General features: G+C 33.8%; 1 protein-coding gene across 1 annotated transcript in view; it reads left to right on the forward strand.

Moving 5' to 3' along the window:
• The first annotated feature begins 6,216 nt into the window (after positions 1-6,216).
• The window catches only part of LOC132562368 (GRIP1-associated protein 1-like), a 56,331-nt gene continuing 37,390 nt past the window's right edge, over positions 6,217-25,157 (forward strand). The window contains exons 1-15 of the mRNA XM_060227110.1: positions 6,217-6,259; positions 8,015-8,081; positions 8,788-8,849; positions 9,030-9,056; positions 14,504-14,611; positions 14,891-15,044; positions 15,667-15,769; positions 17,974-18,023; positions 18,487-18,552; positions 19,078-19,148; positions 19,396-19,443; positions 19,785-19,816; positions 20,178-20,225; positions 20,638-20,737; positions 20,857-20,934. Coding sequence (XP_060083093.1) covers positions 6,218-6,259; positions 8,015-8,081; positions 8,788-8,849; positions 9,030-9,056; positions 14,504-14,611; positions 14,891-15,044; positions 15,667-15,769; positions 17,974-18,023; positions 18,487-18,552; positions 19,078-19,148; positions 19,396-19,443; positions 19,785-19,816; positions 20,178-20,225; positions 20,638-20,737; positions 20,857-20,934 — 1,056 coding nt within the window. The 5' untranslated portion in view covers position 6,217. The remainder of the gene's footprint in view (positions 6,260-8,014; positions 8,082-8,787; positions 8,850-9,029; positions 9,057-14,503; positions 14,612-14,890; positions 15,045-15,666; positions 15,770-17,973; positions 18,024-18,486; positions 18,553-19,077; positions 19,149-19,395; positions 19,444-19,784; positions 19,817-20,177; positions 20,226-20,637; positions 20,738-20,856; positions 20,935-25,157) is intronic.

The following is a 25,157-nucleotide window of genomic DNA, read 5'->3' on the forward strand; positions in this document are numbered from 1 at the left end:
AATCCACCTGTTATAATGAATGAACATAACTGTGTGACTGATTGTGACCAATTCAGGTGGCGCAGTGTTAACTCACTCGCCTTTCACCTAGCCGGCCGGGGTTCGATTCCCGGAACGGACGTGAAAAGGTAAGGGGTCACCTGCCCCACCACGTGGGTTTTCCCCGGGTACTCCGGTTTCCTCCCACAATAAGACCCCTCGCGCGCTTACATCCAGGCCAACAAGCCGAGTGATTAGTATAAGCTGACATAACTTGTTTCGCAATTGTTGTAAAATAAATAAAGTTTATAGATTGTGACCAATCACCAACCTAGTAAATAAAGTGACAACTCATTCTCTTCTATATATTGCTTTTATCCATTTTGACAAGTCAAGTACCAACAATTAATACGCACTTCAATAGATTCTGACTTCGAAACAAATATGTGACTAAGTGACTTGATGACTAGAGCAATACATGGCACTACACACCAGTTTCGACCGATACCGTCACAGTAATATTTCATACTAAATAACATTACGATATTAACTCATTACTGATAATGATCCTACGCATTAGATCAGATAAAATGCCTCAACATTAATTCATAGCATGAACAGAAATATGAACTAGAATAACATCAATGTAATTACCAAGAAATGTGTTATTGGATTGATGATGAATTGTATTCTCTGAGTGTTATTTCTTATCATACAGATCAATCTTACTCTGACAATCAATTCAATCAATCAATACACATCATTTCAATAAAAGTTCTAAAAACGTTGGTAAAATTACACATAACTTGATATGGTAACAATATTCATATATATTGGCCTACTAATCTCCAACTCACATACCATCCATATAAAGGGGGAAAACTCGAATAACAAAAGTTGAGGCTCCGACAACATACAATACACCGATCTAACTGCATCAGAGTATAACTACTGTGCAACCATGCAACAAAAAATAACACTGGTTGTCTAACACTAGTTTTCTATCTACAAACAGGTATTTTCGTTTGTGGTTTCACATCTCCATTTAATTCAACAACAAACTTCGGTCTCGCGATTATCCGTTTTATACCGTCACAGCCTGAATTTCGTCACTGGTGATCAAAGCGTGATTAAAGGTCATTTAAGTTCTGGCGCCACACAATCTATTGATGACGTAAATGTCCCCCGTTCCATTTTCTACATGCCATGGCCGCTGAGAAATAGACTACCTCAAAGTAAGTAATAGTTTGCTCGATTGTACCTTTAATAGCTCTCCGTACCGTTCACATTCCTACTTATAGTACAGTGAGAATCTTTCAGTCAGAAAATTGCAAAATTTTAATTATTTTGATGAGATAATTATAAGTATTTTCGATTGTCCCACACGTCACGGATTAAAACATTATTGCTTGTTAACTTTAAATAATTCCGTACAGTCACGTTCTTGTATAATTTGCCGTGACGGTACAGACCACGACGTGACGGTACGGAATTTTGTACGTTGAAAATTAAAAAATATTGAAAAAAAAAGATGTAAAAGCTTAACAGCAGCATTCAATATTTTCAGACATTGACCAAATGGAAAACAAGGTACTGAAAAACAAATTGCTTCAAACTGAGAAAGATGTTATAGAAGCAGAAAAGGATTTAGACAGACAAAAGTTTACAGTCGCGTACCATCTTGTTGATTTTTGTGAACCCATCATTACAGAACGTTGGTGGAAATATAATGATTTTTCTGCAAAACTCGATAAACGAATTCTGTTTAATAAGGAGTACCAGCTATATAAAAATGGGAATGAACGCAGCAGAAAGGGCGCGGAAATACAGACAGAATATAAAGAATGATTCAGTTACGCCGAGTGTCTCGTAAAAAAAAAAGGAAGACACAAAAAAAGAAAAAGTCAAAGCGAAAGACCTAGTATAAAATCACTACCAGAACGTGAGTAAAGGAAGCTACCCCGAAAATGGTGAACAGAGAAACGAGAAATGAATCGGAAAAGAAAAAGGAATTATCAGCAGTGATGTTTACTCCACCATCGTCTCCGGGACCGTCACAAGGTAATGAGAGCGACAGAAAGAGTCGTGGACGGAAGAAAGTGAAAAGAGACAGATAAAAAGTATAAAGACGAAATAAGCAGCTGGAGGCCGACATTTTAAAAGCACAAAGAGACAAATTAAAATTCAAGAAGAGATGACAGAGATTGAAAAAGAAAATGGATCCAGACATGAGAAAAGAAAACAGAAACGACTACGAAGATACCGATATGGAGAGCACAACCGAGACAAAAAGTCCTCGCTGAGCATTAAAGCAACAACTCCAGGGTGTCAGTATTCCCAGTGATGTTAAGAAGAAGCTGTTATTCAACAGTGCAGTAGTTACAGCAGCAGAAGACAGAAAAGGGAAAACAAGTTGTATCGAAAGTTATTTCCGGTTCCATACTGAAAAAAATACAGGCTGTTGAAATATTCTCCATCTGATCTAGGGATTTCAAGATCACGTCTTACGTCAAACAAATGTAGAAGAAAACAAATTGTATACGAACGTTGCAGAAAAAAAAATAGCGTCAGTCTTGAACTTGAAAAGGATTGTAACAACAAAATGATGCCTGGAAAGAGAGATACTATCACTCGGAACAAAATGATGCCTGGAAAGAGAGATACTATCACTCGGAACAAAATGATGCCTGGAAAGAGAGATACTATCACTCGGAACAAAATGAAAAAACAAGAACGCCTTCTGTGTGACAATCTGATTACCTTACACAAACAATTTCTTGCTGAAAGTCAACTAATGGTTACTTCCTACCAAACAGTCTGCAGGCTAAGACCGTTTTGGATTGTTGAGCCAAATTGTTCAGGCCGAGACACGTGTTCATGCAAAATTCATGAAAATATGAAATTTCTAGTTGAGAGATTAGTTGATTGCAAAGTCCTTGATACAAAAAATCTGAACGAAGTGTGTAGTGATGCAAATAAGAAAGAGTGTATGTATGGAGAGTGTTGGCAAAGTGTTATCATTCCCACATAACTAAGATTTTAATAAGAACATGCAAGTATTGGTGCACAAATGGGTCAACAAAACAGAAGAGAGAACTATAGAAAAGCCTAATGGTGAGGTACAGAAAATCAATGTCCATGTCACTGTTAAAGGAAAAGAACACATGCTTCTGCACCAGTTACTGGATGAAACATCTCAAAGTTTGAAGGGTAAGTTTTGTAGACATGTGTACAACGTATTCCATCAATACAACATACTGAAAAATCTGAAGGATGGCTTATGTGAAAACGAGGCCATAATTCATATTGACTTCTCTGAGAATTACGCTTGCAAGATGGCTGATGAGGTTCAGTCAATGCATTTTGGCGCATCCCGACGCCAAGTTGCACTTCACACTGGTGTGCACTATACTAAAACAGGCATCAACTCTTTCTGTTCAATCGCTAAAAATACCCGGCATGATCCCGCCGCCACATGGGCACATTTCGATCCAGTCTTTAAAGACATAAATGCTTCTAAATCCCAAGTAGACACGATTCATGTTGTAAGTGATGGGCCGACGTCTCAATATCGGTCCAGAAAAAAATTCCATTTGTTCAAATCTCGCATTCATTCAGCGTATGGCTTCAAATACGCTAGTTGGAATTTTTCTGAATCTGGCCATGGAAAAGGCGCTCCTGATGGCATCGGACCAACCATTAAACGTTCTGCTGATAACGTAGTTGGTTATGGCAGAGATATCACCGATGCAGATGTTCTTTTTCATGAGCTATCCGAACTTGATTTGTCAGTTAAACTGTACATGATTCCCGATGATGCTATTCACGCAATCGATGTTACCATTCCAAGCACAATTAAAGCAGTCCCCGGTACAATGTCACTGCATCAGGTTTTAAGCGATCGGGGGACATCCTCCATTAAGGTAAGATGTCTTTCATGCTTTTGCAAAAGGCCACGTGAATGCGAATGTTTCGAGCCGAAAAAGGTTCACATTACTGAAGAAAATGAGGTAGAGCGTGTAAGTAAAGGTCCTACCAATATAGAAGAGATGGCGTTTGGAAGTGACAAAGGCAGGTCTGCTGAAAATCAGGCAAGTCATGCGGAAGCCTCAATGTCTTCAGCTGGGCTCATCCAGTTACTGCAAGAACCGGATCAAATTGGTAAGTGGTGTGTTGTTGAGTATGATGGGAGACCATATCCAGGCATTTTACAGGATATAGATCGTGATTCTGTTGAGGTCAAAACAATGCACTGCATAGGAAAGAACAGGGTTTTTTGGTCGTTGATTGATAATGTTATTTGGTATATGTTTTCTAGCGTCATTACAATGACACCAGAACCCACCCAAGTAACCAAACGTCATGACCAATCAGATCCTGGTCTTTGGACTAACATTTGTAAACATTTAGATTTTTTGACAACGTGAAAGTTTTTACGTACATTGAAAGTAAACATTTTTTTTGTTATCATTGATTCAATGTAAATACGTTTGTTGTCTCCTGTTATTTTTCATACAAATCTTAAAATTGTGCTGAATGAGACACTTGGACTTGCATTGTCTTAAAAACATATTTTGGACAATGCATCAAAATATTAATATTTAGCAAAAGCAATGGAATAGTTTGAGCTCTGATTTTTACGTTAATATCACTTTGGTACATGAATAAAATTGCTTATTTGTTGGTGGCATTCCGTCCGCTACATAAAAAATAGTAAAAAATGTTAGATAAAGAAAATTTGAAAGAAATACTACTACTGTGGCTTTATTTATATCGTACATCAACAGAGGAACACGAAATTGGTTTGAATTTGTTTTCAATACCAGAAATATACCTTGCTTTCTTTTGTAATAAGATCGTGATGGTATGGAACTGCACTTGACCTTCAGCAGGGTTTCAAAGGACTCAGCATTGACCTTGACAATTTGTATGCGTGGTCAACTATTGTAATTCATAATTGAATTATAGTTACATACATAGGACCCGAAATCTAGATGTTTTGAACCAATGAACAACTGAATTTTTCTGGTAGCAAATTGTAAGACCTATTGGGAGAATAGGTCTAGGATCGAGGATGGGAATCGACACTCATTATTACTTAACATAACAGCTTGATGAAAAAGACTGTAAGGCTCTGTAACAATATACACTTTCGTTTCACCAATGATTAGATCTCTGACGACCACTTTTTCATCTAGACAAATGTAAAACGGCGTACGTTGGCAGCACAAGATGGAAGATGTTAAGCCATTGATATTTATGGAGTCGAAAAAGGTTATTAGTGTCACCAGTGATGTTAAACCAACATCTGAAAATATTTGTGAAAAAGTTAGCAAAGCTGGTAAAGATAGTATTGCATGGAATACATGAACCAACCATCGTTTTATATACAGACTTGTTTGCGATAACTGAAGAGTCGGGCGTTCGGATATATTCGGGAAATAAGTTTTTTCTTTATAATAATCATAGTGTTATTGTAAATTTCTTATTTTCAAATTGTGGTAAACTCTTCAGCATTTCGACGGAGAAGATACTTGATTCTATACAGGTATTTACATAAAAGCTAAAGCGCGTGCACGTTGATGCGCTTTTTTAAATGGGACCGATTGGTAATGGACACAAACATATAGGTACTATATGTCCATATCAGAAACATTTAAAAATAGAATTAAAATGTACATTACTTCATGTGTAAAATTTTCAATATAAGTCACCGATTGTTCGTTAGTACAACAATGTATTTTTTTTTCAATTTCCATCTAACAAGATTTCAAACTATTCTAGAGTAGAAACAGCAACAACAAGCTGAGATAAACTGTTCCAAATATACTTGGATACTAAAACTTTTCTTCTCGCGGATCATACGGCAATAAAGTTTCCGTGATATCTTAGATTGAACTTAGTTTGATGTTCATTCTAACAAAAAAAATGTGTTTTGTTTCTATTTTTTTTGGCTTGTATTTTAGCGTCCTCCACGCACTTTAGGAAACCTCCTCTAACATTAATATCAAGTCAAGGTGGAGTTATTAAGAAGAAGATATCGACTTTCTTCTCATTTGTACTTTACACATATTCCGTTTGTTTTTGTTCATTTGTACAATCGATTGTAAATTACTTCTTCTGACTAAGTTAACATGCAAACAGTATGCAACAGCTGCTGTCAGCGTCATAGCGGGCGAGTTGGCCTACCTGTGTTTATGTAGCCTCGGTTTCGTTTGACAACATTGACGAATCCAAGATGGCGTCCTCCTTGTCGGAGGAGGAGTTCCATCGGATGCAGGTACTGCAATGTAATAATCTGAGGGATGCATGGCACCTATAAGTATACAAACACAATTATCAAACTATATTGGATATTTTCAGGTGTATGCTGACATCGTGGCACTTGACCTCATACACGACAGGCGACACTGACAGTAACGAGGATTTCAACTTTTTAGTAGTAGCCTTGTTAACTATTCACAACTGTCCATATGAGTGTTCTAACTTCTTACATCATCTTGTAACGTTCGGATTGTAATAAACAAAACACTTTGTCGAAGTAAAGTGAAATATCCCATCTCCATCTTCCTAGCACAACTGTCTCCTTGGTGGAAATGAAGTTGTGTCTCTTTCGTTCCTGGTACGAGTAATCATACTCCATCTCCATCGTCCCTGGAACAAGTAACCATGATCATAGTACTGTCTCCTCCGTCCCTGTTACAACATATCTTGTTCATCCATAGTACAAATGATCGTACCCAGTCTCCGCTGATCATACCTGTTACAAATGATCGAACCCCAGACTGACAGCTAGCACCATATATTAATTGGTGTGGATACTCTGTAATGCAACCCATATCTCGGAGGAGAAATAACTTGAACTCAGACATGTGAAACAGGTGAAAACTCAGACATGTGAAACAGATGACGCTGCTTGCATTAACAACATACGTCATCTATAATAATATTTGGATAACAATAATAGACAACATTATACATGCTTTACATTTTCCACAAAAAGCAATGACAAAAGTAGATATATGAATTGCTGTAAATTATGGCATACACAACAATGTTTTGCCGGAAAGATGATGTTTAAAGCAATGGCAAGAGGAAGGATTTTTGAAACTACAACAAATTTTAATTGATACACAACATATTTTTGAAATGATATCTTTTAGGCATCAATACCATATAATTATACCTTACTTTCAGTTAATATGGTGACAGGTATAGAATCCTGACTTTATGTATGTATACAGAATGTATTTTTATGTGAGTGGAGGTTGCTTTATCATCAAAGTCAATAGCTACAGGATGCAATAGATTTTTGATACATTGGACTTTCAATGCATCCTAATTCCTTTCAAACAAAATCAAGGAATGGATCTTCAATCTACTATTAGTTGCTCAGTGTGTTTTATTGATTTTAGTGTTTGTATCTATCATCCACTGAAAAAAAACAGATCTTTTATTTGTCATTTCAGATTGACCAGATGGTCAGTTGCTTTTGACCAATCTAATCCATCTTTTTGAAGCTTTAATTGACAACACTACGCAATTCTCTAGTACTAATATCAGTAGTGATACCATGCCTCCTTTTCAATGTTGCAAAATCATAACGTTATCGCAATACAACATTGCAGCTGGTCTTTCCCCTCAACACACAGAAATATATGTATTTAATATTTCAATCACAGTATACATCATCTGCATCTATACCTTAATTTCCATGAAGGATAAATTTTAATTCACAAGAGAAAGTATGTGTATATATCTCAACTAATATTTATGTAATATTTGTGTCTTTATAAAGGAGCAAGTTGCCTCAAAATTTGACAATTTACCTGTCTGTTGTTACATCAGTGATCATACAGTATATATACCTATATGACAATTTACCTTTCTGATGTTACATCAGTGATCATACAGTATTTATACCTATGTGACAATTTACTTGTCTGTTATTACTTCAATGATCATGCAGTTTACATATATACACCTGTATGTAAATGTTTTACCAGGTATTTTAGGTCTCCTCGTTTACTTTCAGCTACAACTAATAGATTTAAGGACTGCAAGCTATGAATTAGAAGGAAAATGCAAAAAACAAGAAAGAGGTAATACTATTGACTATAATGCTACTGGCTTTTATTAATGACCCAGAATACAGTTCAAAGTTCAAACTCCAACACTTGTTCATTGTAAGTCATAATCAAAAGTATTGATATTCTAACTCAAAATTAGTTGTATATGATGTTATGTGTTTATTTATAACACCGATTTTTTAGAAAAATACACATGATTACAATTGCTCTGCCATCCAATGACTTTGGAGTATAAGTTTCTGTGTCAGTGTTTGTGTTAAAATACTAGATAAGAACTCAAATTTGTGGAAATCAGCGAAATTTTACATTATAATGTGGAATGTAGAAATTCTTGTCTTGTTTCTCATCTCTCATGAAAGAATTATAGTGACGGATAGACGCAATTAATTATATGTAAGTAGAATTATAGTTACAGAAAGACGTAATTAATGATATGTAAGTAGAATTATACTTACAGAAAGACGTAATTAATGATATGTAAGTAGAATTATACTTACAGAAAGACGTAATTAATGATATGTAAGTAGAATTATAGTGACAGATAGATGTAATTAATGATATGTAAGTAGAAATATAGTGACAGAAAGACGTGATTAATGATATGTAAGTAGAACAAAGTTCAGTCATCTTCATAATGTTTCAGTTTTATCATGTTTGATCAAATCTGAGTTTGAATGAAGATTCTGTTGACATGTTGGTATTTCTTGTTAATTTTTAGAAATCACAACATGGGTTGAGAAGACAGATCAACTGGAGAAAGATCTTCTGAAGGCAAATAAGGTAAGATGTATTAAAGTCTCCTCCCAGAACATCGATACTACGGAAATTATATCATGGATGCTTCAGGTCCATTGGGCCTTTTGATTTGAATTTTCCTGTACTATCTCACTGGTTACTGATAAAGCTAACCTGTGTCATAATTGTCACTCTGTACTTATATTCAACATGTTTTATTTATAGGCAATACACAAAAGCAAGAAGGCAAAGGTAGGTATCCAAACTATTGTATATAACTATGGATAAAACATAAAGCATTATAACTAACTCGTGTCTATTTATGGCTTCAGGTCTATTGAACTATTAAATACTTTTATCTATGTTATAACACCTGTAAAACAGTCTATATCAACTTGTATACATCTGTACCTCAGACTGACAGTTAGAATGAAGGTTAATTACCTCAGACTGACAGTTAGAATGAAGGTTAATTATAACACCTGTACCTCAGACTGACAGTTAGAATGAAGGTTAATTACCTCAGACTGACAGTTAGAATGAAGGTTAATTATAACACCTGTACCTCAGACTGACAGTTAGAATGAAGGTTAATTATAACACCTGTACCTCAGACTGACAGTTAGAATGAAGGTTAATTACCTCAGACTGACAGTTAGAATGAAGGTTAATTATAACACCTGTACCTCAGACTGACAGTTAGAATGAAGGTTAATTATAACACCTGTACCTCAGACTGACAGTTAGAATGAAGGATAATTACCTCAGACTGACAGTTAGAATGAAGGTTAATTATAACACCTGTACCTCAGACTGACAGTTAGAATGAAGGTTAATTATAACACCTGTACCTCAGACTGACAGTTAGAATGAAGGTTAATTATAACACCTGTACCTCAGACTGACAGTTAGAATGAAGGTTAATTATAACACCTGTACCTCAGACTGACAGTTAGAATGAAGGTTAATTATAACACCTGTACCTCAGACTGACAGTTAGAATGAAGGTTAATTATAACACCTGTACCTCAGACTGACAGTTAGAATGAAGGTTAATTACCTCAGACTGACAGTTAGAATGAAGGTTAATTATAACACCTGTACCTCAGACTGACAGTTAGAATGAAGGTTAATTATAACACCTGTACCTCAGACTGACAGTTAGAATGAAGGTTAATTATAACACCTGTACCTCAGACTGACAGTTAGAATGAAGGTTAATTACCTCAGACTGACAGTTAGAATGAAGGTTAATTATAACACCTGTACCTCAGACTGACAGTTAGAATGAAGGTTAATTACCTCAGACTGACAGTTAGAATGAAGGTTAATTATAACACCTGTACCTCAGACTGACAGTTAGAATGAAGGATAATTAACTCAGACTGACAGTTAGAATGAAGGTTAATTATAACACCTGTACCTCAGACTAACAGTTAGAATGAAGGTTAATTATAACACCTATACCTCAGACTGACAGTTAGAATGAAGGTTAATTACCTCAGACTGACAGTTAGAATGAAGGTTAATTACCTCAGACTGACAGTTAGAATGAAGGTTAATTATAACACCTGTACCTCAGACTGACAGTTAGAATGAAGGTTAATTATAACACCTATACCTCAGACTGACAGTTAGAATGAAGGTTAATTATAACACCTATACCTCAGACTGACAGTTAGAATGAAGGTTAATTACCTCAGACTGACAGTTAGAATGAAGGTTAATTACCTCAGACTGACAGTTAGAATGAAGGTTAATTATAACACCTGTACCTCAGACTGACAGTTAGAATGAAGGTTAATTATAACACCTGTACCTCAGACTGACAGTTAGAATGAAGGTTAATTATAACACCTGTACCTCAGACTGACAGTTAGAATGAAGGTTAATTACCTCAGACTGACAGTTAGAATGAAGGTTAATTATAACACCTGTACCTCAGACTGACAGTTAGAATGAAGGTTAATTATAACACCTGTACCTCAGACTGACAGTTAGAATGAAGGTTAATTATAACACCTGTACCTCAGACTGACAGTTAGAATGAAGGTTAATTATAACACCTGTACCTCAGACTGACAGTTAGAATGAAGGTTAATTATAACACCTGTACCTCAGACTGACAGTTAGAATGAAGGTTAATTATAACACCTGTACCTCAGACTGACAGTTAGAATGAAGGTTAATTAACTCAGACTGACAGTTAGAATGAAGGTTAATTATAACACCTGTACCTCAGACTGACAGTTAGAATGAAGGTTAATTATAACACCTGTACCTCAGACTAACAGTTAGAATGAAGGTTAATTATAACACCTATACCTCAGACTGACAGTTAGAATGAAGGTTAATTACCTCAGACTGACAGTTAGAATGAAGGTTAATTACCTCAGACTGACAGTTAGAATGAAGGTTAATTATAACACCTGTACCTCAGACTGACAGTTAGAATGAAGGTTAATTATAACACCTATACCTCAGACTGACAGTTAGAATGAAGGTTAATTATAACACCTATACCTCAGACTGACAGTTAGAATGAAGGTTAATTACCTCAGACTGACAGTTAGAATGAAGGTTAATTATAACACCTGTACCTCAGACTGACAGTTAGAATGAAGGTTAATTATAACACCTGTACCTCAGACTGACAGTTAGAATGAAGGTTAATTACCTCAGACTGACAGTTAGAATGAAGGTTAATTATAACACCTGTACCTCAGACTGACAGTTAGAATGAAGGTTAATTATAACACCTGTACCTCAGACTGACAGTTAGAATGAAGGTTAATTATAACACCTGTACCTCAGACTGACAGTTAGAATGAAGGTTAATTATAACACCTGTACCTCAGACTAACAGTTAGAATGAAGGTTAATTATAACACCTATACCTCAGACTGACAGTTAGAATGAAGGTTAATTACCTCAGACTGACAGTTAGAATGAAGGTTAATTACCTCAGACTGACAGTTAGAATGAAGGTTAATTATAACACCTGTACCTCAGACTGACAGTTAGAATGAAGGTTAATTATAACACCTATACCTCAGACTGACAGTTAGAATGAAGGTTAATTATAACACCTATACCTCAGACTGACAGTTAGAATGAAGGTTAATTACCTCAGACTGACAGTTCGAATGAAGGTTAATTACCTCAGACTGACAGTTAGAATGAAGGTTAATTATAACACCTGTACCTCAGACTGACAGTTAGAATGAAGGTTAATTATAACACCTGTACCTCAGACTGACAGTTAGAATGAAGGTTAATTATAACACCTGTACCTCAGACTGACAGTTAGAATGAAGGTTAATTACCTCAGACTGACAGTTAGAATGAAGGTTAATTACCTCAGACTGACAGTTAGAATGAAGGTTAATTATAACACCTGTACCTCAGACTGACAGTTAGAATGAAGGTTAATTATAACACCTGTACCTCAGACTGACAGTTAGAATGAAGGTTAATTATAACACCTGTACCTCAGACTGACAGTTAGAATGAAGGTTAATTATAACACCTGTACCTCAGACTGACAGTTAGAATGAAGGTTAATTATAACACCTGTACCTCAGACTGACAGTTAGAATGAAGGTTAATTATAACACCTGTACCTCAGACTGACAGTTAGAATGAAGGTTAATTACCTCAGACTGACAGTTAGAATGAAGGTTAATTACCTCAGACTGACAGTTAGAATGAAGGTTAATTATAACACCTGTACCTCAGACTGACAGTTAGAATGAAGGTTAATTATAACACCTGTACCTCAGACTGACAGTTAGAATGAAGGTTAATTATAACACCTGTACCTCAGACTGACAGTTAGAATGAAGGTTAATTATAACACCTGTACCTCAGACTGACAGTTAGAATGAAGGTTAATTATAACACCTGTACCTCAGACTAACAGTTAGAATGAAGGTTAATTATAACACCTATACCTCAGACTGACAGTTAGAATGAAGGTTAATTACATCAGACTGACAGTTAGAATGAAGGTTAATTATAACACCTGTACCTCAGACTGACAGTTAGAATGAAGGTTAATTATAACACCTGTACCTCAGACTGACAGTTAGAATGAAGGTTAATTATAACACCTATACCTCAGACTGACAGTTAGAATGAAGGTTAATTATAACACCTATACCTCAGACTGACAGTTAGAATGAAGGTTAATTACCTCAGACTGACAGTTAGAATGAAGGTTAATTACCTTAGACTGACAGTTAGAATGAAGGTTAATTATAACACCTGTACCTCAGACTGACAGTTAGAATGAAGGTTAATTATAACACCTGTACCTCAGACTGACAGTTAGAATGAAGGTTAATTATAACACCTGTACCTCAGACTGACAGTTAGAATGAAGGTTAATTACCTCAGACTGACAGTTAGAATGAAGGTTAATTACCTCAGACTGACAGTTAGAATGAAGGTTAATTATAACACCTGTACCTCAGACTGACAGTTAGAATGAAGGTTAATTATAACACCTGTACCTCAGACTGACAGTTAGAATGAAGGTTAATTATAACACCTGTACCTCAGACTGACAGTTAGAATGAAGGTTAATTATAACACCTGTACCTCAGACTGACAGTTAGAATGAAGGTTAATTACCTCAGACTGACAGTTAGAATGAAGGTTAATTATAACACCTGTACCTCAGACTGACAGTTAGAATGAAGGTTAATTATAACACCTGTACCTCAGACTGACAGTTAGAATGAAGGTTAATTATAACACCTGTACCTCAGACTGACAGTTAGAATGAAGGTTAATTATAACACCTGTACCTCAGACTGACAGTTAGAATGAAGGTTAATTATAACACCTGTACCTCAGACTGACAGTTAGAATGAAGGTTAATTATAACACCTGTACCTCAGACTGACAGTTAGAATGAAGGTTAATTATAACACCTGTACCTCAGACTGACAGTTAGAATGAAGGTTAATTATAACACCTGTACCTCAGACTGACAGTTAGAATGAAGGTTAATTACCTCAGACTGACAGTTAGAATGAAGGTTAATTATAACACCTGTACCTCAGACTGACAGTTAGAATGAAGGTTAATTATAACACCTGTACCTCAGACTGACAGTTAGAATGAAGGTTAATTATAACACCTGTACCTCAGACTGACAGTTAGAATGAAAGTTAATTATAACACCTGTACCTCAGACTGACAGTTAGAATGAAGGTTAATTATAACACCTGTACCTCAGACTGACAGTTAGAATGAAGGTTAATTATAACACCTGTACCTCAGACTGACAGTTAGAATGAAGGTTAATTATAACACCTGTACCTCAGACTGACAGTTAGAATGAAGGTTAATTATAACACCTGTACCTCAGACTGACAGTTAGAATGAAGGTTAATTATAACACCTGTACCTCAGACTGACAGTTAGAATGAAGGTTAATTATAACACCTGTACCTCAGACTGACGGTTAGAATGAAGGTTAATTATAACACCTGTACCTCAGACTGACAGTTAGAATGAAGGTTAATTATAACACCTGTACCTCAGACTGACAGTTAGAATGAAGGTTAATTATAACACCTGTAAAACACTCTATATCAACTTATTTGTCACAATATTCTGTTCAATACACGAGTACATTACCAACCTGTATAAAATGTTTGAAGAGTTTTGAAATTGTTTCTAATTGGTAGGAAGTTGAGTTACTTCTTCAGGAGAATGACACGCTGCAAAGAAAGCTTGAGAGTCAAGAGGAAGATTTCCGTCTACAGAATCAGACGCTCATGACAGAACTGTCCACAGTAAGTATGCACACATACAGGTTTTTCATGTAATGCTACTATTGGTGTTGACATGAAAGATTATGTGTCGACAATGTCAAATGTGTCCATGATGTCAAATGTTCAGTATTGGTTCAATGCTTCAGCGACAGCTATGTGATGAAGGAAAGGTAGATTACAGGAATGGTAAAAAGAATTAAAAAAAACTTCACTAATGTTCCTATGGCAAACACATTTGTTATGAGTAGATTTTAGAGTTGATAAAGAAATTGACATCTGAGTGGCTATCTTCCATTTCAGCTTGTGTCAGCCAACGAAGACTTGGAGAAGAGGATGAAGTCATGTGTTGGAGAAGACGTCATTGACAGCTTAAATGCCTCGACCACCTCAGAGGTTGATGATGAAATTCGTCACCTCAAGGCCCAGAATGCAGCCTTACAGAAAAACCTGACTGGTAATTATCATCATTATAAAGAAACTATATAAAGATATGTAGAATTTTAAACATTACGACAAAATTTGCTTGGTATGATAAACCTTTCAATTAGATATTTTCTTTTGGTTTTAAAATTAAGATAATATTCAAATTGTCCAAGATCTTCATGTATCTTACTTATATGAGCTTATCTCAATGGGATTTATTTGTCCTTTTTTGAGAGAAGTTGCTAATATTTAGGGTAATTAAAATTTCAAGGTGACAGAACTTATCTTCAGTCGAAAATCAATGACCATGCCTTATATGTTATATATAGTTTGTTTATCTGTATTTGATTAACATGTCAAGCCCCGAAAGGTCCTTGATGTTAGCGTGATTTTATTGAGATTTTGTTGATTTGATATTACTGTTGTATAAAGAGGAAGATTGTGAGTTTAGAATAACAATAACACCATTATTTAAAGTGTTTTTAATTTTTTTTGTAATTTTTTTATTGTTTGGAAAGACATTCCTATTTTGTGAAATTTCGTAGAATTCCTAATCTCTGAAAAGTTCAAACAATAGATAAGAATATCTGACTATTTTTGAATGTCTATATGGTACTTGAACAGTGATGATACTGTATTACATTTTTTAACAGTGTATAAAGAGAAGTATGAGAAACAGATAGCCCTACTTTCTCCTCCAAGTTCTCCTGAAAAATCAGCTGAGCTGTCCGATGTAGATAGTCAGCCCACAACTGGGTAAATATCTAGTGTATTCCTGTGTTTCCAGTAATGTACACAAATACTTAGTCATCAATGAGATATGATTATATTGTGCCATATTCATCAGGTAATTAGCACATTCTGTTCCGTAGAATCTTTTCCAGTAATAACCACACCCTTATTCATATTCATCAGGTAATTAGCACATTCTGTTCCGTAGAATCTTTTTCAGTAATAAGCACACCCTTAGAATCAGAGAAGTTTTCAACATACAGGCTTATTTCACACATTTTACATGTTAATCCAGTAATAAGTCACATGCCAGGTAAATAAGATTCCTACAAGGTGCTGCTTAATTGTCCTGTGATAAACCATATGTACAAACTGTAGGCCCTCTGGCTTCTCACTGGACATACATGTAAAATTGCAATAGGCAATTATCTGTGATATTTTGGGGTTTTGATAATGCAATAACAATTTTAACCATCAGTGTAACAGAATGGTCAGTCCTAGTCAGGTCAGTTAAGTTTTACTGTTGTAACAGAATGGTCAGTCCTAGTCAGGTCAGTTAAGTTTTACTGTTGTAACAGAATGGTCAGTCCTAGTCAGGTCAGTTAAGACAAGTTTTACTACTGTAACAGAATGGTCAGTCCTAGTCAGGTCAGTTAAGACAAGTTTTACTGTTGTAACGGAATGGTCAGTCCTAGTCAGGTCAGTTAAGACAAGTTTTACTGTTGTAACAGAATGGTCAGTCCTATTCAGGTCAGTTAAGTTTTACTGTTGTAACAGAATGGTCAGTCCTAGTCAGGTCAGTTAAGACAAGTTTTACTGTTGTAACAGAATGGTCAGTCCTATTCAGGTCAGTTACGTTTTACTGTTGTAACAGAATGGTCATTCCTAGTCAGGTCAGTTAAGACAAGTTTTACTGTTGTAACAGAATGGTCAGTCCTAGTCAGGTCAGTTATAACAAGTTTTACTATTGCATCAGGATGGTCAGTCCTAATCAGGTCAGGTAAGACAGGTTTTACTGTTGTAACAGAATGGTCAGTCCTAGTCAGGTCAGTTAAGACAAGTTTTACTGTTGTAACAGAATGGTCAGTCCTAGTCAGGTCAATTATAACAAGTTTTACTATTGCATCAGGATGGTCAGTCCTAATCAGGTCAGGTAAGACAGGTTTTACTGTTGTAACAGAATGGTCAGTCCTAGTCAGGTCAGTTAAGACAAGTTTTACTGTTGTAACAGAATGGTCAGTCCTAGTCAGGTCAATTATAACAAGTTTTACTATTGCATCAGAATGGTCAGTCCTAGTCAGGTCAGTTAAGTTTTACTGTTGCAACAGAATGGTCAGTCCTAGTCAGGTCAGTTAAGTTTTACTGTTGCAACAGAATGGTCAGTCCTAGTCAGGTCAGTTAAGACAAGTTTTACTGTTGTAACCGAATGGTCAGTCCTAGTCAGGTCAGTTAAGTTTTACTGTTGCAACAGAATGGTCAGTCCTAGTCAGGTTAGTTAAGTTTTACTGTTGCAACAGAATGGTCAGTCCTAGTCAGGTCAGTTAAGACAAGTTTTACTGTTGTAAAAGAATGGTCAGTCCTAGTCAGGTCAGTTAAGTCTTACTGTTGTAACAGAATGGTCAGTCCTAGTCAGGTCAGTTAAGACAAGTTTTACTGTTGTAACAGAATGGTCAGTCCTAGTCAGGTCAGTTAAGACAAGTTTTACTATTGTAAAAGAATGGTCAGTCCTAGTCAGGTCAGTTAAGACAAGTTTTACTGTTGTAACAGAATGGTCAGTCCTAGTCAGGTCAGTTAAGTTTTACTGTTGTAACAGAATGGTCAGTCCTAGTCAGGTCAGTTAAGACAAGTTTTACTGTTGTAAAAGAATGGTCAGTCCTAGTCAGGTCAGTTAAGACAAGTTTTACTGTTGTAACAGAATGGTCAGTCCTAGTCAGGTCAGTTAAGACAAGTTTTACTGTTGTAACAGAATGGTCAGTCCTAGTCAGGTCAGTTAAGGCTGGTTTTACTGTTGTAACAGAATGGTCAGTCCTAGTCAGTTCAGTTAAGTTTTACTGTTGTAACAGAATGGTCAGTCCTAGTCAGGTCAGTTAAGTTTTACTGTTGTAACAGAATGGTCAGTCTCTTTGAAGTCAGTTAAGACAAGTTTTACTATTGTAAAAGAATGGTCAGTCTCTTTGAAGTCAGTTAAGACAGGTGTTACTGAATGATATTATCTTTTTCACTGGCAGAGATGAACCAAGTGAGGATATTGATGAGATTGTGCCTCAACCTAAGTCTGGTAAGTTCTAAGGCTGAACAGGTTAGTCCTGAGGCTGACCAGGTAAGTTCTGAGGCTGACCAGGTAAGTCCTGAGGCTGAACAGGTAAGTCCTGAGGCTGACCAGGTAAGTTATGAGGTTGAACAGGTAAGTTCTGAGGCTGAACAGGTTAGTCCTGAGGCTGACCAGGTAAGTCCTGAGGCTGACCAGGTATGTTATGAGGTTGAACAGGTAAGTTCTGAGGCTGAACAGGTTAGTCCTGAGGCTGACCAGGTAAGTTCTGAGGCTGACCAGGTAAGTCCTGAGGCTGACTCTAAATAAGATGTATGCTTTATAAACAACATACACAAACTGTCATTTTCACCAACATATTTTAGAGTAATACTTTCAGTGTGATGTGTATGATAACAGTATCTGATGTGTAACAAAAAGGACAGATGAAGTGTTTAATTTCTTATCTTTCTCTGCCAATTGTTTTATCCAGTGGCAGAGAAGAAACCCTCGGTGAACCATGTACCAGTGACAGAGGGCTTGTCAAGTGAGATTAATGGTAAGGTTAAGTTTTTAAGTCATCGTAAAACAGTTAAAAGCTAGAAAGGGCTTTTGATTACAGTTAGGGTTTTTAGCCTACCATCTAACCACTTGTCATACCTCTGTCTGTCCGTAAATTTTTTTCTGATTAATACTTAATACAGTATTGTAAAGAGCGTGCATATAAAGTTTTTTTCCTCATTATTTTCTTGTTTTTGTGTCCTTCTTGTCAAGACACTGGTGTTCGGTGGGAAAACTTTCAGTTGTTAAAATGAGACATCTGTTCATTGCTGTCTAGGTCTGTGTTGCTTAGAAAATTTAATTAACAGCAGGGGACGAGTGTTGCGTGCAGCACTATCAGTAAACTTGTTGTTATTTCTATTTCTTGAGAAGCACTGGATGAATCTATCTCAGATTTCATAAATAAGTTCCTCTTTGTCCCTAGATGTGCTTGTCTGGTTTTGGGACCAATCAGAATACTTGTTTTCACCAACTTTTATCAGATGCCATTTTCATGATATTTAATTTCCTGTTCATTTTTCAGATTTGATGTTGAATTTAGATACGGAAATGGAAGAAAAAAGAATTTTAAAGGAGCAGCTGATTAATAATGAGGTACTTCCTTAATCTTCATGTTTTACTGTCAAGTATTTGTGGGTAGTTTTACAAAAGCCGTTACACTATTGTTAGCTTGTAGGATATAAGATAATACATTCATTTCATAAATAGTTCTGGTGATATTTGAAAGTTCAAATTGAGAGGTCAATACTTAAAAGTAAGGACTATTGGTCAATGACTGAATTATTGATTGACTTTGATGATGTTAGTCTTTTGATTATTAGAAGCATGTATAATTTTTCAGAAAAAATTTCAAGAAAAAACATCTGCACTTCAAGATGAACTAGAAAAGGTGGGTTTTTACACTTCAACTTCATGATAACAGTCTTAAATGGTTGTTGTGAGAATATTCAACTGATTAGTTCATCAAAGTTTGTTTTCTCTTTTATATTTCTGTATTTTGTTTTCACCAACTGTTTATTTTTTTTCTGGTGATGTTCAGATTTTAAATGATGGACAGCCCTGTTACTATAGAAATATCAATATTACTAAGGAGACCTGATAAAGTTTTGGGTTCAGAGATGTCAGTGAATTTGGGAAAAGTATAAAAAGTTTATAGAAATTGTAAAACATAATATAAAAAATCACAAGAATTTTAAATTTGCTTATTGATTAAACATTTGATTTCAACAGTTATCTGAAAAATTAAAGAAAAAACAAGAAAGGTATGTATACTTAAAAAATGTTATTATGCTAGATTTATTGTGAATTTTACTGTACTGTTGAGTAAAAGAAATGGCAGTGATAAGTATTCACTGTGATGGTTAAGGATTGGACACTCCTTTCATTGGAACAAGAAAGTTAGGGCAGCACACTTGTAATGTAATCATCATCCATTCATTGTGTAGAAGTTTGTAGACTTATGATTCTAATATATAACACATATATAAAGTGAGATATTGACAATCACGTTACCTAAACACCAAATAGATAGGCCGATATTTGTATGTATCATTATTTGTTAATAAACAGAATCACAGATTTATATTTCAAAAGTTTATTTGGCATTTGACTTTGTATTTACAGCTACAAACAGCTTCAGGAAGAAAAGGAACAACTGTTTAGGGAACAAAGGTGAGAAAACAAACATTCCATATTTTATAACAAAATTTAATTGAAATTCTTGTACCTATATAATAGGGATTATTAAGTCATCACTTTGTGTCTCTCACACTAAAGCAAGCTGCTCTAAAAACTATGAAATATGAAATGATGAAAAAAACAGACACTCAAAATAAACGAAGCAATTACAAAATATGAACGTCAGAAAGAATGAAACATGATATACTCTTAAGGGGAGAAAAAGAAGCTTGTTAAAAATCTGGGCCAGTAGTGTCTTCTTACTTATCAGCACATGCCATCTAGGTTATATGTAATTGATGTCATGTTCTCAAAGTGAGAATGCTGAATAATGTCTGCTTTCCCCTGAATTTTTAATCATGGATGTAAGCATAATCATAACTATTTAAAATCCATTGATTAATAGTAAGAAGACCGAGGAGCTACAGAGTGCTCGAGATCGGGACCAGAAATATTATACTGACCAAGTAACACGTTGTCAACAGGAGACAGAAAAACTGAGACAGGTATGAAAAAAACTGTTTGTTATGTGCTGTTTTCAATGTTAAACCAAAGATTTAATGAGAGGGAAGCATTATAGATAAAGCTTTGTAAATCAGATTGTAAACTATGTTTTCTGTTCCAGGCTTTAGATGAAAAGGAAATGACATCACATAACACAATAGTGGGTCTGCAGCGGCAAATGGCCTCTCTTCAACAACAGGTCGGCTTTCTACATTGTAGATTATTTTTTGTGTTTGTTCTTTTAGAAAAAAAAATGTCAGAGATTTTAATTAAAATTGTATCTCCTGTGTACATGCTTTATAGGAAAATTACAGAAAATGAATCTGTTTGAATGTGTTTTATTGTATAAACTTGTAATATCGATGTGGTTATTTGGATGTTAACATTGATGTATTTATATGGATGTTAACATTGATGTATCTATATGGATGTTAACATTGATGTATTTATATGGATGTTAACATAGATGTGTTAATTTGGATGTTAACATTGATGTATCTGTATGGATGTTAACATTGATGTATCTGTATGGATGTTAACATTGATGTATCTATATGGATGTTAACATTGATGTATCTGTATGGATGTTAACATAGATGTGTTAATTTGGATGTTAACATTGATGTATCTGTATGGATGTTAACATTGATGTATCTGTATGGATGTTAACATAGATGTATCTATATGGATGTTAACATTGATGTATCTGTATGGATGTTAACATAGATGTATCTGTATGGATGTTAACATAGATGTGTTAATTTGGATGTTAACATTGATGTATTTATATGGATGTTAACATTGATGTATCTGTATGGATGTTAACATAGATGTATCTATATGGATGTTAACATTGATGTATCTGTATGGATGTTAACATAGATGTATCTATTTGGATGTTAACATAGATGTGTTAATTTGGATGTTAACATAGATGTGTTAATTTGGATGTTAACATTGATGTATTAATTTGGATGTTAACATTGATGTATTGATATGGATGTTAACATTGATGTATTTATATGGATGTTAACATTGATGTATCTCTATGGATGTTAACATTGATGTGTTAATTTGGATGTTAACATGATGTATTTATATGGATGTTAACATTGATGTATTTATATGGATGTTAACATTGATGTATTTATATGGATGTTAACATTGATGTGTTAATTTGGATGTTAACATTGATGTATTTATATGGATGTTAACATAAATGTGTTTGCATGGATGTTAACATTGATGTATCTATTTGGATGTTAACATTGATGTATATATATGGATGTTAACATTGATGTGTTAATTTGGATGTTAACATTGATGTATTTATATGGATGTTAACATTGATGTATCTATATGGATGTTAACATTGATGTATCTATATGGATGTTAACATTGATGTGTTAATTTGGATGTTAACATTGATGTATTTATATGGATGTTAACATTGATGTATCTGTATGGATGTTAACATTGATGTATCTATATGGATGTTAACATTGATGTATTTATATGGATGTTAACATTGATGTATTTATATGGATGTTAACATTGATGTATCTATATGGATGTTAACATTGATGTATCTATATGGATGTTAACATTGATGTGTTAATTTGGATGTTAACATTGATGTATTGATATGGATGTTAACATTGATGTATCTATATGGATGTTAACATTGATGTATCTATATGGATGTTAACATTGATGTGTTAATTTGGATGTTAACATTGATGTATCTATATGGATGTTAACATTGATGTGTTAATTTGGATGTTAACATTGATGTATTTATATGGATGTTAACATAGATGTATCTATATGGATGTTAACATTGATGTATCTATATGGATGTTAACATTGATGTGTTAATTTGGATGTTAACATTGATGTATTTATATGGATGTTAACATTGATGTATTTATATGGATGTTAACATTGATGTATTTATATGGATGTTAACATTGATGTATCTATATGGATGTTAACATTGATGTATCTATATGGATGTTAACATTGATGTATTTATATGGATGTTAACATTGATATATTTATATGGATGTTAACATTGATGTATTTATATGGATGTTAACATTGATGTGTTAATTTGGATGTTAACATTGATGTATCTATATGGATGTTAACATTGATGTAATTATTCAGATGTTAACATTGATGTATCTATATGGATGTTAACATTGATGTATTTATATGGATGTTAACATTGATGTATCTATTTGGATGTTAACATTGATGTATTTATATGGATGTTAACATTGATGTATTTATTTGGATGTTAACATTGATGTAATTATTCAGATGTTAACATTGATGTATTTATATGGATGTTAATATTGATGTATCTATATGGATGTTAACATAAATGTGTTTATATGGATGTTAACATTGATGTATTTATATGGATGTTAACATTGATGTATTTATATGGATGTTAACATTGATGTATTAATTTGGATGTGAACATTGATGTATTAATTTGGATGTTAACATTGATGTATCTATATGGATGTTAACATTGATGTATCTATTTGGATGTTAACATTGATGTATTTATTTGGATGTTAACATTGATGTATTAATTTGGATGTTAACATTGATGTATTTATATGGATGTTAACATTGATGTATTTATATGGATGTTAACATAAATGTGTTTATATGGATGTTAACATTGATGTATTTATATGGATGTTAACATTGATGTATTAATTTGGATGTTAACATTGATGTATTAATTTGGATGTTAACATTGATGTATTTATATGGATGTTAACATAAATGTGTTTATATGGATGTTAACATTGATGTATTTACATGGATGTTAACATTGATGTATTGATATGGATGTTAACATAAATGTGTTTACATGGATGTTAACATTGATGTATTTATATGGATGTTAACATTGATGTAATTATATGGATGTTAACATTAATGTATTTACATGGATGTTAACATTGATGTATTTATATGGAAGTTAACATAAATGTGTTAATTTGGATGTTAACATTGATGTATCTATATGGATGTTAACATTGATGTAATTATTCAGATGTTAACATTGATGTATCTATATGGATGTTAACATTGATGTATTTATATGGATGTTAACATTGATGTATCTATTTGGATGTTAACATTGATGTATTTATATGGATGTTAACATTGATGTATCTATTTGGATGTTAACATTGATGTAATTATTCAGATGTTAACATTGATGTATTTATATGGATGTTAATATTGATGTATCTATATGGATGTTAACATAAATGTGTTTATATGGATGTTGACATTGATGTATCTATTTGGATGTTAACATTGATGTATTTATATGGATGTTAACATTGATGTATTAATTTGGATGTGAACATTGATGTATTAATTTGGATGTTAACATTGATGTATTTATATGGATGTTAACATTGATGTATCTATATGGATGTTAACATCAATGTGTTTATATGGATGTTAACATTGATGTATTAATTTGGATGTTAACATTGATGTATCTATATGGATGTTAACATAAATGTGTTTATATGGATGTTAACATTGATGTATTTACATGGATGTTAACATTGATGTATTGATATGGATGTTAACATAAATGTGTTTACATGGATGTTAACATTGATGTATTTATTTGGATGTTAACATTGATGTATTTATATGGATGTTAACATTGATGTATTTATATGGATGTTAACATAAATTTGTTTATATGGATGTTAATATTGATGTATTTACATGGATGTTAACATTGATGTATATATATGAATGTTAACATTGATGTATTAATTTGGATGTTAACATAAATGAGTTTACATGGATGTTAACATTGCTGTATTTATTTGGATGTTAACATTGATGTATTTATATGGATGTTAACATTGATGTATTAATTTGGATGTTAACATTGATGTATTTATATGGATGTTAACATTGATGTATTTATATGGATGTTAACATTAATGTATTTATATGGATGTTAACATTGATGTATTTATATGGATGTTAACATTGATGTATTTATATGGATGTTAACATTGATGTATCTATATGGATGTTAACATTGATGTATTTATATGGATGTTGACATTGATGTATCTATTTGGATGTTAACATTGATGTATTTATATGGATGTTAACATTGATGTATTTATATGGATGTTAACATTGATGTATTTATATGGATGTTAACATTGACGTATTTATATGGATGTTAACATAAATGTAATTATTTGGATGTTAACATTGATGTATTTATATGGATGTTAACATTGATGTAATTATTTGGATGTTAACATTGATGTATTTATATGGATGTTAACATAAATGTAATTATTTGGATGTTAACATTGATGTATTTATGTGGATGTTAACATTGATGTA

The sequence above is a fragment of the Ylistrum balloti genome, unplaced genomic scaffold (genome assembly GCF_031769215.1).
Source record: "Ylistrum balloti isolate Yb309-2 unplaced genomic scaffold, AGI_CSIRO_Ybal_v1 Utg371400, whole genome shotgun sequence".
In the NCBI taxonomy this organism is placed as follows: domain Eukaryota; kingdom Metazoa; phylum Mollusca; class Bivalvia; order Pectinida; family Pectinidae; genus Ylistrum; species Ylistrum balloti.